Source organism: Microtus oregoni, unplaced genomic scaffold, assembly GCF_018167655.1.
Source record: "Microtus oregoni isolate MIOR12 unplaced genomic scaffold, Mior012 000004F_ref0000308, whole genome shotgun sequence".
Taxonomy (NCBI): Eukaryota; Metazoa; Chordata; class Mammalia; order Rodentia; family Cricetidae; genus Microtus; species Microtus oregoni.
Window position 1 is genome coordinate 20,608,726 of NW_024543063.1, and position 13,629 is coordinate 20,622,354.

At 39.8% G+C, this 13,629-nt stretch overlaps 1 protein-coding gene across 2 annotated transcripts in view; it reads left to right on the forward strand.

Annotated features, from left to right (window-relative positions):
- Nyap2 (neuronal tyrosine-phosphorylated phosphoinositide-3-kinase adaptor 2) overlaps positions 1–13,629 on the forward strand; it is a 248,610-nt gene that overhangs the window by 157,603 nt on the left and 77,378 nt on the right. For both annotated transcript variants that reach the window (XM_041650503.1, XM_041650505.1), the window contains exon 5: positions 991–2,076. In XM_041650503.1, the coding sequence (XP_041506437.1) occupies positions 991–2,076 (1,086 nt within the window). The remainder of the gene's footprint in view (positions 1–990; positions 2,077–13,629) is intronic.

Genomic DNA, 13,629 nt, shown 5'->3' on the forward strand with positions numbered 1-13,629 from the left:
CACAACAAGGTAATAAATCCATAACAAGAATCCAGAATCTTTCATCTAAAACAAATTTTAGTTGCAGACATTTTTCACCCAGATCTACCTTTCAATATGGTGTCAATAAATTTGTTTTCTATCAAAATTTGTAGAACAGTGATAGGACTTCCAGCCCAGAGGGAGGTGGTTCCTTGTTCTACACATCTGTCACAAGTTCCCAGTTCCCATCAGTTATTCATTACCCCTTTATTATTTTCCTTTAAAACTCTCCAGGGAATTTAGAATCGAGAGTAGACCATCACTAATAAATTTACACAAAGATAGCATTGGGCATGCCTTAAGATATCTGCTGGAAAAAGTAGATGAATGCACCCTAAACCACAGCAGGATCTAGAGATTAACCCGTCTAGACTCATAAGACTTTCATAGCAGTTTCTCTGAAGTCTTGGATCCATCTTCATAGGAACTATTTATTTGTGTCGGCACAGAGATTAAACTCAACAAACTGTGATGTTTTTATTTTTATCCCAAAAAGGTGAAAGCATTTGTTACAGCCACACCAGTAAAATATTTCAATTTCTGTTATTTTTGTGACCATTTATGTGAACATACATCATATTCTCCCTACCGTCGTCCATGTCAGTCTCACTTTTCCAAATTTATTTTTACATGTTATTATCCAAGAAACTTCACCCTTAAGTTTTCCATTGATAATCCCAAGGCACAGTAGTAACTACTGCCCTGGTCTAATGCCTTTATCAGAGTTGAACGAGTAGCTAGATAATAATTAGTACGAAATTAAGAGTCAGTATAATTCTACCACCAAGATATTCTATGGGACATGTTAGACCATGAGTTTGCGGTTTAATCAAAGACTCAAACTAACTAATAATGAAGTTGACTACTCTTTGCCTCAAAGAATTACAGAAAATCCAAGCACAGGTCAAATATGAAATCTTTCCAATATATTCATGTTTTACTCCTCAATCCCTTTTACTTTTCTTTCAGTGTCTGCCAAGCCAAGACCCCACAGTGACGAATATTCAAAGAAAATCCCTCCACCAAAACCAAAACGGAATCCCAACACTCAGCTTAGCACGTCATTCGATGAAACCTACATCAAAAAACATGTGCCAAGAAGGACCTCGCTTCCACGAGATTCATCTCTGTCCCAGGTCTGCAGCCCTGCAGCGGACCCGGAAGAAGAGGAGCCCGTGTACATCGAGATGGTGGGTAACATTCTGAGAGACTTCAGGAAGGAAGAAGACGACCAGAGTGAGGCTGTGTACGAGGAGATGAAATACCCCATTTTCGACGACCTCGGTCATGATTCCAAATGTGACTTCGACCATCACAGTTGTTCTTCGCAGTGTGCTACTCCCACGGTGCCTGACTTGGACTTCCTCAAGTCTTCAGGACCATGTACTCCTAAGGGTCTGCTCTGTGACATACCCCCACCCTTCCCCAACTTACTTTCTCATAGACCACCCCTGCTGGTGTTCCCACCTGCCCCAGCGCACTGCTCCCCCAATTCTGATGAGTCTCCGCTGACCCCTCTGGAGGTCACAAAGCTTCCTGTATTGGAAAACGTGTCTTACATGAAGCAGCCACCTGGAGCATGTCCATCCGCCCTGCCATCGCACACCTCCAGCCACACTAAAGACCAGACCGGAGCTCTGGGCCCGGCGCCTGCAGCGTCTGTCCTCTCCTCGTCTCCTCCGCCTCCATCCACTCTGTACAGAACCCAATCTCCTCATGGCTATCCAAAAAGTCATTCTACCTCCCCGTCCCCTGTCAGCATGGGGAGGTCCCTGACGCCCTTGAGTCTCAAGAGGCCTCCCCCCTATGACGCTGTGCATTCTGGCAGCCTCTCAAGAAGTTCTCCCTCAGTGCCTCACTCGACTCCCAGACCCGTGTCGCAAGATGGGGCAAAGATGGTCAATGCCGCAGTGAACACCTACAGCACTGCGCAGAGCGGTTCCAGGTCCCGGACACCAACCAGTCCTTTGGAGGAGCTCACCAGCCTTTTTACCTCAGGGCGTAGCCTGCTGAGGAAGTCATCCAGCGGCCGAAGGTCCAAAGAGCCAGCAGAGAGTAAGTTGCACAACCTCATCTGGTACAGGCCTCAAAACCAAAATGAGGCTCCATTGGTGCATGCATGCAAAGCTCAGGGGACTTGCTTCTGAGTCTTTTTGATTCCGATATCAAAATGTAATGACATTTTTAAATTACTGGCACTCACTAAAAGAATTGCTGCGTTCTGAGTGGGCACTCACCACAAAGATTAAAAATGGCAATCTGCCCAGTTGTAATATATTCTACTCCCCAAAAGATGTGCATTTCTTAAGGCTATAAATGAAATTATTACAGTTGCCCCAAAAGGTCTAGTGAGGAACACCATGCATTTTTTAGGTAAAGGGTTTGATTTGGAGGAACCTAAACATGTACATCCAGAATAGTTAATGACAAAACTTATTAAGATTACAACAACTCAGTTGTTGAAGACTTTCTGCAGGAAATCCTGCAGGAAAGACAGCAAATTGGACAAAGTTTGAGGTTTCTTTCCCTTTCATATAAAGAATAGTTCTGTCTACACACTTCATATGATCACAGGCTCCCCTCCACTGTCAAAGAGAACACTCGATTCTCTGCTACACACCATGGGAGGGGATGGAGAGAGAGCTCAGCAGCTAAAAGCACTTGCACATGGCTTGGTTCACAGCTACTTCTAGTTCCTGATAGAGGGACTCTGGTGTCTTCACACATTTTGGAAAACAGGCAGCACACACACACACACACACACACACACACACATTCCAATAGCACCACCAGCATCACCACCATACCACAAACCACACAGACACACATACAGCCACACACACACACTTATACATTCCAACACCACCATACCACATACCACACTAACACACATACAGCCACACACACACACATACATACTTAGACATTCTAACACCACCTTACTACGTACCACACAGACACACATACAGCCGCACGCAGGCGCACATACATACACTCACACATACATATAGACATACAGACACACACAGAGATACACATACATACACCACCACCACACCACACCACACACACACACACACACACACACACACACACACAATGAATCTTTAATAAAATCTAAATCTTATGTTTAAGTTATCCTTCCTGGATCCGTTGTTGTGTATATTATATGAAATAATGAAGGTATAAAAAACTATTGCCAGGGAGTATTAAAGACCAGAAATTTCAGTTTCTGAGTGACTAGCTCTTTCATGAGTCCTACATAGCTCACACCATAAGTCTGTTAAAAGTCCTGTGCAGTTCCGGGTCAGTTGTCTAAATGTCCAGATAATTAAGTCACACTAATTTTTGTTTGTTTTGATTTAATCGTGATTTAGTCATTTAAACTGATTTAATCATCATATGTCAAATGAGTCCACCATGCAATCTGGTTGTCTACTTATGTAGTTGTACTGTGTAAATGGGGAAGAAAAGAAGTCCCTATCACTTTTTATGCTGGGGATGACCATGGCATTCTCAAGTAACCCATTATCATTGGGATCCTTTTCCTTTCTTTACCAGGAAATAATTATAAATGCGCTAGTTGATCAAATAATACTCTCCCACATTTTTTATGAGCCTAAGCAGTAGTTTTAATGCCTTCAACATTCTTGAGTTACATCTATCTATCTATCTATCTATCTATCTATCTATCTATCATCTATCTATCTATATCTTTAAATTATTTTAAGAATTGAATTTAAAAATTAAGGAGATTCTATATTTCATGTTAGATGCATGAAACAAAACTATATATGTATATAACATCTCAACATCTCGGATCACTCATGCACACACTCAAAATTCATAGGAGGAGTCTATCTATAGAACAGTTGTTCAGAATTCAAACAGTTTTTGCCTGCAGGGATGTTTGACAATGTCAGTGTCTAGTAAAATCATTAGTTGGCACTCTGGAATGATACTGTGTTTACAATGCAGAAGTTGGGATTATAGAGGATAATTAAGACTACTCACTAAAGGGCAGGTCCATTGTGAGTAAAATTTTTAGAAAAAAGAGAAAAATGTGAAGGAATTACTTATTCTAAAATATACAATTCCCCCGTGACATTATCAGGCATTTCACTTTGGATTGGTGAGACTCTTGGGCTTCCTCTCTACCTATCAGCTTCCTTGGCGAACCCTTAACACCTTCAGCTGGCAGATGGACAATTAGCTAGAACAACTGTATATAAAGGAACAATTAACTAATGAAGTTATTTCAGGGGAAAAAGTCCATCTGCTAGTATCAATCTATGTGACGTATATCAGAGACACAACTCTCTGACATTGAAAGGGCTTTGCATTCTTCAAAAACAAAGCTTGTGCAAGGAAGAGTGACCTGGGACCTTTGCAGGCTTTTGGAGCCAAGGACTGGATTCTTTTCGGTCATCTATTGGCTGTGTTACAACACTTCAGAGAAAGTCATGCAGAGTTTCATTAGACCTGACATTTTATTCTACATGAATGAGAGGGAAGAGAAATGAAGAGTATTGATGAATAATTAAAACTTTAATTGTCCTTGGCTATAGAGAAAAATAGAAACATATTACTTTATGCTAAAAAAATAGAAATATTATGTGATGCACAGAAACCAAATTGCTAATAAATACAAGTTAGCTACTAATCGTTGCTTCACTACCTTTCATGACATCTTCTTCCCTTTATCCCAGTCAGACAGGGTTGGTAGGCATCTGTTGACATCATAAACACAGAACAAGTGACATGAAGTAGTGAAAGATTCATGACTCGAGTGTCGTTAAGGGTTTTTTTATATAATATTTCAGGATTATTTTACATTAGGGATATTTGTATCTGTTTTCCCTCCCGCTTTATGCATTTGAAAGGTAAATTCCCTGTGACTCCTGCCTTCAGTTCAACGAGCTACACTAGAAATTGGGGAGAAACAGTGTTTGCTGGGCTCACTTTCTAGTTCTCGTGCTTACAGGTTCATGCTTAGCTAGCTTTCTTATACACCCAGGAACAATTCCCAAGGACTGGTACCACTCATAGTGAACTGTTCCCTTATGAATCAATTAACGACTGAGAAAATCCCTCATGGAAGCTGGAAAGATGGCTCAGTTCTGCTTCTTTCTTTCACAGAGTACAAGAGTTCAGTTTCCATCATTCATTACAAGCATCCCTAATTCTACTTCCAGCAGTCCTCTTTTGACCTTCATGAACACCAGGTGGACAGGTGGCACACAACATACATGCAGGCAAAACACACTCAAAAAAAAAATCTTTAAAAAAATATTCTCTCAGAGACCTGCTCACAAACTAACCTGATAGAGATAGTCAAGTTTCCAGTCCTAAGCATGAACCTCAGAAATCTAGAATTCGTATATTTGACTGCAGATATCACGAACACCATTGTGCTGACCTCCTGGTCACCACTGTCCAGTAGCTTCAGAGTCCATGACTACCCCTAGGGAAATTAAGACACTGATCCAAACTCCAGCTATGGATAGGGAAGTGGCTCAGCAGGTATGAGAGCTTGTGACACAAGCATGACATTCTGAATTCAGATCCCAGTGCCCATATAACATGCTGGAAACAGGTGCTCATGTGCCTTTTATACTAATGCTCTAGCAGGAGTGACAGGAGGATCTCCAGAGGATGCTGCTTATCAGCCTCCCTCCTGGTTCAGTGATGGACCCTGTCGCAGAGGAATAAAGCAGAGTGCTAAAAGGAACCCAGTCTCCTCCTCTGGCCTCTGCACACACACACACACACACACACACACACACACACACACACGTACCACACATATAACAAACACATGCAAGCGATGACAACAAGAAAACAGCTAACGGCAATGACACTCACAACAGAAGACCAGGCACTGACACCGGTGAACACAGGAAGAACAACAGACCCTCAGTAAAAGCTCTCAGCCCCACCTTCTTTATCCCCTAGACCCATGAGTCTGTCCATGCAGATATTTGCTTTCAAAATGAAAGAAAATATACAGTTCTTTAAGAGTGAGCCAGTCTGTTTAATCAGTCTTCTTTTAAAGCTAAACTACCCTGTATTCAGGGTGGTAAGGTTAAGTGAAAAATAACTAAAATTCCTTGATTTTGAACATTCATGTGACTCCTAATTAATTGGGATAGCGACTTTGTCTGTTTTCCTTGTTCAGTTTATCCTAGAACTGCAGCTCAGAATCACTGAAGAAAACATAATTTCATAAATAATTGCTCACCTTTCTCGGGGTACGCTGCAGCTGTCTTTGATTGATTCAAGTAGACATGTTTATCCCCAGTGTTTATATTCACTGGCTGCTGAATCTTTAAGTGCAGTTTCTTGTCAGCAATTTAAACAGCAATTCTCTTTGTTAAAAAGAACCCATGCTGCTTTAGACTCTAAAATCCAGTCACATTGTCAATTCAGAAACAAACTACAGTGGTCTATTTAAAAAGAGACTCTCTCAGTCATACCTAAGTCACACCAGTGGAATATACAACTGATTTCTTTTGCTCCTCCTCATTTAGATGAAACAGAATATTTATTATTGGTGTTTTATTTACTTTCATGGATTTTGAAATTTTAAAAAATATAAAATATAAAAATATAAAATAAAATAAAAAATATAAACTCCTATGTTTAAGTAAGAAGGTAAGTTCCTTGTGCCATATTATAGTGCCTGGTGTGTGGCCTCTACTTGACTAAATGATCTAGGGATTTAGAACAAGATTAGATGCCATAAGAAGTACTTTCCATCTTTGACTAACCACAAAGTGTTAGGACTTTGGATAAGGCTTTTATGCCATACTTTTCCAACCTACAATAGAAAATAGTAGGTGGTAAAACTCAGCTTTCTACTGCTTATGGGTTTTGTGCTTCTATGGACTTATGGATGGCCTGACAAACCCCAGACACACCTCTGAGTCTTTGTGTTAGAAGTCTTCACTTGCTCCAGGGATTCCTATAAATTCCATAAAACAGTGTCAGTTTTACCCTGGAGTCTCTACCCAGAATCTGTCAACTTATAATTTTACATAGATAGCTTTTGTGTGCTTTGCTTGTGCTTCTGTAATGATCTGTAACCTAGTCTAATGTCTCATAATTTAAAAAAAAAGCATTACTAAGACAAAAGGTAGGTAGGGAAAGAGCTAATCTTATAGGTATTTTAATTCTTGTAACACCTTGGTCTGCTGTGTTTCTCAGAGTCAAAGCAATACTCACACACATATGTGTGTGTGCTGAACTTGAGTGAATATGCATTATAACTTGAGAAGACTATTGAACTTGAACTTGAGCAGGAGAAATCATATAAGAAGTATTTGACCATGAAGTTTAAAAAATAATAGACATCTGTGACCTATAAAATTTCACATTGAAATCAATATAGTCATTCAACAAGAGAAGTGATGCTGAATACTGAATCCATTGCTTACACTCTTAAGTGGCATGATTTAAAGAACCATTCTATTCCAGGCATATTTAACTGGAATAAAAAAATATAAAGACTATAACCATGAAGCATTTAAATGTAAGTCATTCTGTAGATGTCAAATCATCCTCAGCTCCTGTACCAATGAAAGAGCTATGAAAATTGATCCCTTTTGGATGCCTAGAATTAAAAAGGTGCATTTATAAAAGTAAGTAAGCGATTTAATACTTTAAAGAAGGAATTCCAATCAGCTCAACATTATGCATTATTGAGCCCAAGCAGAAAGAAGAACTCAAACCTCTTCAAGCAAGCCATTTAATCTCTCTGAAAAGAAGCCATGTGGAAACCTAGGGAACTATTAAGATGCCACTAGCTGGTTGAATGTGTGTGCATTCTCGGAGGAAACTGAGTTCATTTATAAAATATTTTGAAAGCTTTTCATATTTTTTGAAAAACATTATTTCCTCAGGAAGTCTGTAAATGAGTAACAACTTCAAATTTAATAAGGTGTATGGAACAGTGCATGGTGATTCGTGGTTGAAGCAAGCTCATTATTGTAGCTTGCTGATGGGAGTTAGGTTAATTAAACATTCCACTCATGGTAGAAAAGCCAATCAGCTGGAGAATCTGGGCCATCGCTATTCCCAAAGGAAAGAAATGAAAGTCCTAACGAGCACTTGAGAGGAGAGGGAGGGGTGTAGATGACATGGATTTTGAATCCATGCATACTATCTAGCTAGGTATACAATTGACCTGGTTGTGGGGGGCAATGTTTCAATTGAGACAGCTAAGCTTTACTTCTGACCATGAATAACAGAGAAAAAACTTAACCTACATTTTCTCCTGATCCAATTTTAGTTGTATTCAGTGAAATGACATTTTTCTATTTTCTATGTGCATCTTCCTGTTTATAAATGGGATTAATATTACTAAGCAAGGCAGAGAAAGAAGAGAGAATCAACAGCCTTAAAGAGCTCCAGGTAGTTAAGCATTGGATAGGAAGGGGGATTGGATAGGAAGGAATTCATATTCCTTCATGGTAGCCTCTTCAACTTCACCTTGCTCAAATAAAAATAACCCCCATTCATGGACATCCAAGTAGCATTTATTTATATGTAATGGGACACACACATACCACGATGATTATAAGGGCATTTGTTGGGAAAAAAAAGAAGGAATTTGGGAGGAGTAGAGATGAGAGAGGATAATATAATCAATGTGCACAACATATATGTGTATGTGAATGTGAAACAATAAATAATAGTAGTTTGAAACAATTATAGACCAGTTCAGGACAGTCATTTATTACCTAACACAGACATGGTGCTGTGAATGAATACTTCTATCATGTCTTTTTGTTCTCATGACACAACTAAGCTATCCAAATGGCTAGAAGGATATAGTTGATAGCATCCCCCAAGAGAATGATCAGAACTGAGGTGAAGCGTTGCTTTATTCGAGTATCACATTCTGCATGTCAAATTTGCCTTTAGAGCTGCATACTAATTTTAATGTTTTGACTGATTGGTTATTAGCCATTTATTAGTGATTATCATCCAGAGAGAGCTGTCAGAAGATGAACGCTTGTCAGTGGCACAATGTCCTGAGACACTGAAAACCTAGGAAATTTAAATAAATCACCTCACACTCCTCTCTTATTAGTTTATTGATTTACTAGTTTATTAATAATCTTCCTTTAATGTTGAAGAATTCATTTTGGTTTAGTATTGACTAGCAAAAGGTCCCATTGATGTTTCAGGAAGAAAACAATAAAAGAAAAGACTCACTACATCTAGGTAATGATCCTCACTTAAGGGCATGTTCTGTATGTGCTATCTACAACTTCCTCTCCCATTCTCTCAGGGTTTCTATCTGTAACACCTCTGGCTGTCCTGGAACTAGCTCTTGTAGTCCAAACTGGCCTCGAACTCACAGAGATCCACCTGCCTGTCTCTCGAGTGCTGGGATTAAAGGTATGAGCCACCACCGTCTGGCTCTCCTATTCTTTTTTTTCTTGATTTATTTTTAAGATAGTTTTTCACTATGTAACTCAGTCTAGCCTTGACCCCTGGATCCTCTTGCTTCAACCTCCATAAGTTCCGGGCTGACAGGCATGGACTTTCACCCTCGTTCTTGATGAGTACTTTTGAGTGGCTCTCAGGTTGACAGTTATTTTCTTTCCTCATACACTAAAGGAAGTTCTTTTGTGGCTTCTTTCTCATGATCTAGAACCCTGGTTGACTTTCCAGCTTCTTGGTTTCCCATGGTTTAATACAATGTGCTCAGCTGTGGTTTTTCTTTTGGTTTATTCTACTCAGAGTCACAGGCAACTTCAAGTGACCACAGCCACTCCCTTGATGACACCTTAAAAAGACTGTGAGCCCAATGGGATCAAGCAGTCTATCTGTCAATGAAATCTCTTGCCTTTTGTCCTATTCTATCTTAACCTCAAGCGAAAATCATATAAGCTTTCCTACTTGTTCTCTGACTCTAGTTTATTTTCTATCTTGATTCCCTCAAGGCTTGCATTGGTTAGTTTTTCTGAACTTGACACTAACTAGAGTCACTGAGAAAGTAAGAATGTTGAGAAATTGCCTCCATCACAATGGCCTGAAAGTATGTCTGTGGGCATTTTCTTAGCTGTTAATTGATATAAGGGGGCCCTGCCCACTATTGTTAGCATTGTCTCTAGGAAGATGGGTGTGGGCACTATTTTTAAAAGTAGCAGAGCAAGCTGAAGGAAATGAACCAATAAGTAGCCTTCTTTTGTGATCTTTGCTTGTGTTCCTGCCCTGATTTTCATCAGTGATTGACTGTGACACACAGCACTGTTAGCTGAATAAATTCTTTCCTAACTTAAAATGGTTTGGGTCAGTGCAATAGAAAGTAAGTTAATACACTTCTCGTGACATAGCTGACCTTGTGACATCTTCCTTGTAATGGCTATTCTGTCACCATTGTACCACAGAGCATCTTCTGTAGGGCTGAATCCTTTGTGAGCTCCTTCCCTCTTCTTTTGTTGGAGCTATCTTCCTTTATGTACTACAAGTTCTTCTGTCCAGGACTGACGGTGTTGTCACTGTCATGTGTACATGGTACACGTGTAAAGGCATGATCAGGGCATGTGATGTGAGTGGGTTTTGTTGTAAGATCTGGTATGCTTACAGGCAGGAGCATCTTTAAAATGCACACTGGCCCTGATGACTGAGTGAATGAGTGGGTATCTCACCTTCTAATTACACGGTAGCTTTGGAAGACAAGAATCTTATGCTGTCCTCATTCTGTGTCTATAGTCCTCATGAGTGCATTTTGCACCATCAGAGGAGCTATTGATTTTTTTCAAACCTAAACTTTTTAATAGCCACCTAAAACATCATGATTGTGAAGTACTGATAACCTGAGTTACTAGATGAATACTAGTTAAGATAGTTAAGAACCAAATGTTCCAAGGAAAACATTGAAGTCCCATTGAAGACTCAGGTTTACATATTTACATATTTAAATATGAAGATATGCATTAGTCAAAAGAAGAATAAGTACAATTACAGATTGAGAGATGAAGACAGTCAGTCAACAATAAGAATAAAAACAAATACTTGTTGTCTCTGCACAAAATAAGTATTGATATAAGTTCTATGAAAAGAAAATAGCACAGATCTTCACCAGTGAGTTCTGGAAACAGTCGTTACAGTTGGTGAGTTTAGCTTGGCTGCAGGTGGCTTGAGTATGACCTGCTTACTGCTGAGTTTTTAGAAAACTGGAAAAAACAGGTAAATATGGCTATTTATTTTCACAGTTTGGTTTAAAATGGATTTGTTCAACCAGATTTAAGACTTCCTTAATATACTATAAAATAGTTTGGGGACTCAAACTGTGTATGTGTCTGTATGTATGTGTGTGAGAGTGTGTGTGTGTGTGTGTGTGTGTGTGTGTGTGTGTGTGTGAAAGATCAGCAGTCCAATGTCCTAGGGCAATAGATAAATTTTGTTATTTTAGGGAAGACAAACTTCCACAATGACAAACTTTTATTACCCCCAAATTTACCTTAAAAAATGTTGCAATATATATATATATATATATATATATATATATATATATACACTTGGAAGCATCCTATAAAACATTAATTTTTACATACTATCCAAGGGTGGTCACAAGACCCCAGATATACCCATTAAGAATATGCAGTTCATTTGAAAAGATGAAAATGGGAAGGGATGAAGATGCTAGAGCTTCTTGCTATTGTCTGTGTGTCTTCCTCTTCAGTGAGAGCTGGATGAAGGATCTGACATCTTAAGTGAATAATTCTTGTACCTGACTTCTAGAGCATAAAGAACTGCAGACAACTAAGCCATTTCCTGCCCCCATGGGAACAGTGCAGTTTTCAGGATTCTGAATGAAATCTAAACCTTGAAGATGGAGGGAGCAGAAAGAGGTGTAGAAAGTGGAGAGGATGGAGGGAGGTGGAGAGGGTAGAGGGAGTATGGAGAGGTGGAGGGTTGAGGGGGTATAGGGAGGTGGAGAGGGTGGAGGGAGTATGGAGAGGTGGAGGGGGTATAGGGAGGTGGAGAGGGTAGAGGGGATATAGGGAGGTAGAGAGGGGGAGGTAGAGAGGGGGAAGGGGGTATAGGGAGGTGGAGAGAGTAGAAGGGGTATAGGGAGGATAGAGGGAGGTGGAAAGAGATGAAGAGAGAAGAAGAACTTGAAGAAAGGGGTAAGGAGGTGGGGGGAAATGGAGGGCTATCACATAGACAGAACTTCCTTATAAATAGCACCTCCGAGACAATCAGGCTGTCCTCATTATATAAAGGTACAAACCTCATGCTGCCAGGAGTATCACAGTCTCTAAACCCCACCCGTTTATGTTTTTCAAATATCATGAATATTGTTATTTCCTTTGAATGTGATTATATTAAATCTCCCCTACTCCAATGTTAAGCTTGGAATATGTAAACAAACAAACAAACAAAAAACCTCTCAGAAAAACTAGCAAACATATTTTGTTTTAAAATATGTGTGCCACCACAAAGGCATAGGGATAACACTAAACTCCAAAATAGAGTCTAACTGGCACAGAGACAGCTTGGATGCCGACTGGCCTTCCAGAATAATGTTTATTAGGGCATAGCTGCAGATGCAAAAGCAGTTGGGGAAACACTTGTCCATTACTTGTTCTATTAACTATCACGGCTTTCCTCGCTAAGTCTTTATCCAAATGCCAATTAAGCAGAGGCTTGCATTACACATCAATTTTTAATACCCATTCCTCACAGGGAAACGAAACCTGCATCATGCGGCTTCCCCAGTTAAAAGCAGCCCTGACCTAGTTCCCTGTGAAATCAATGATGGGTTTCAAAAGACTGTGAGGAGCTGACATTTAAGGAAGCCAGCTCATACTCTGGGTTGTGAAATATGTTTCTCTGGGCTTCAGTTATCATTACTTCTCTCCTTCCTATCTTCTTCTTCATTACCCCCTCTTCCTTTTTTATCTCTTCCTTTTCCTCTCCCTCTGTCTTCCCTTCTTTCTTGTTAGTCTAACACCAGAGATCTAGTAGATTTGGAGACAGAGAGGTGAAGCCACACCACAGAGCTGGGTACCCAGGAGTCTGTTAGTTCAGCTACATATGAAGTGGTTTCTGGTTAACAAGTGTAGGTCTTCAGAGTAGGAACAAGATCAGTACCAGCTAGATGGAGAAGTCTTGGTTCTTCCTGAACTGAGGAGTATAGAGATCTGCTTCTGAACAGGGGCTCCCCCATGGGGGAGCATGAAGGCACCCCTCAAAAGTTAATGTGCGTCCACATAGAGGGTTAATGTGAATTCTTGGCCCTAGATCCTGGAAATACAGCCTCCTGCTAAATGTTACAGTCATTAATCTCAACTGAGAGACTGAAGGGAAAAAGAGGATGAATTCAGTCACTAGGCACATTCATCATGGGAGACCTTCAAAGGCCCAGAAATTTCTATAAAGTTGAAAGACAAACTTCAACGTCAGAAATCAGCATTCCTACTTCCATTTGTTCATTCCAATCCTATGAACCATATAAATACATGTACAAGTGTTTATTTACTATGGAAAAGTTTGTATAACATTCTACTTAGGATTTTAGTATTTTAAGTATGTAGTTGGATAATAGTAAACTATACCATGGTATGTAACCATCACTATTGAACATTG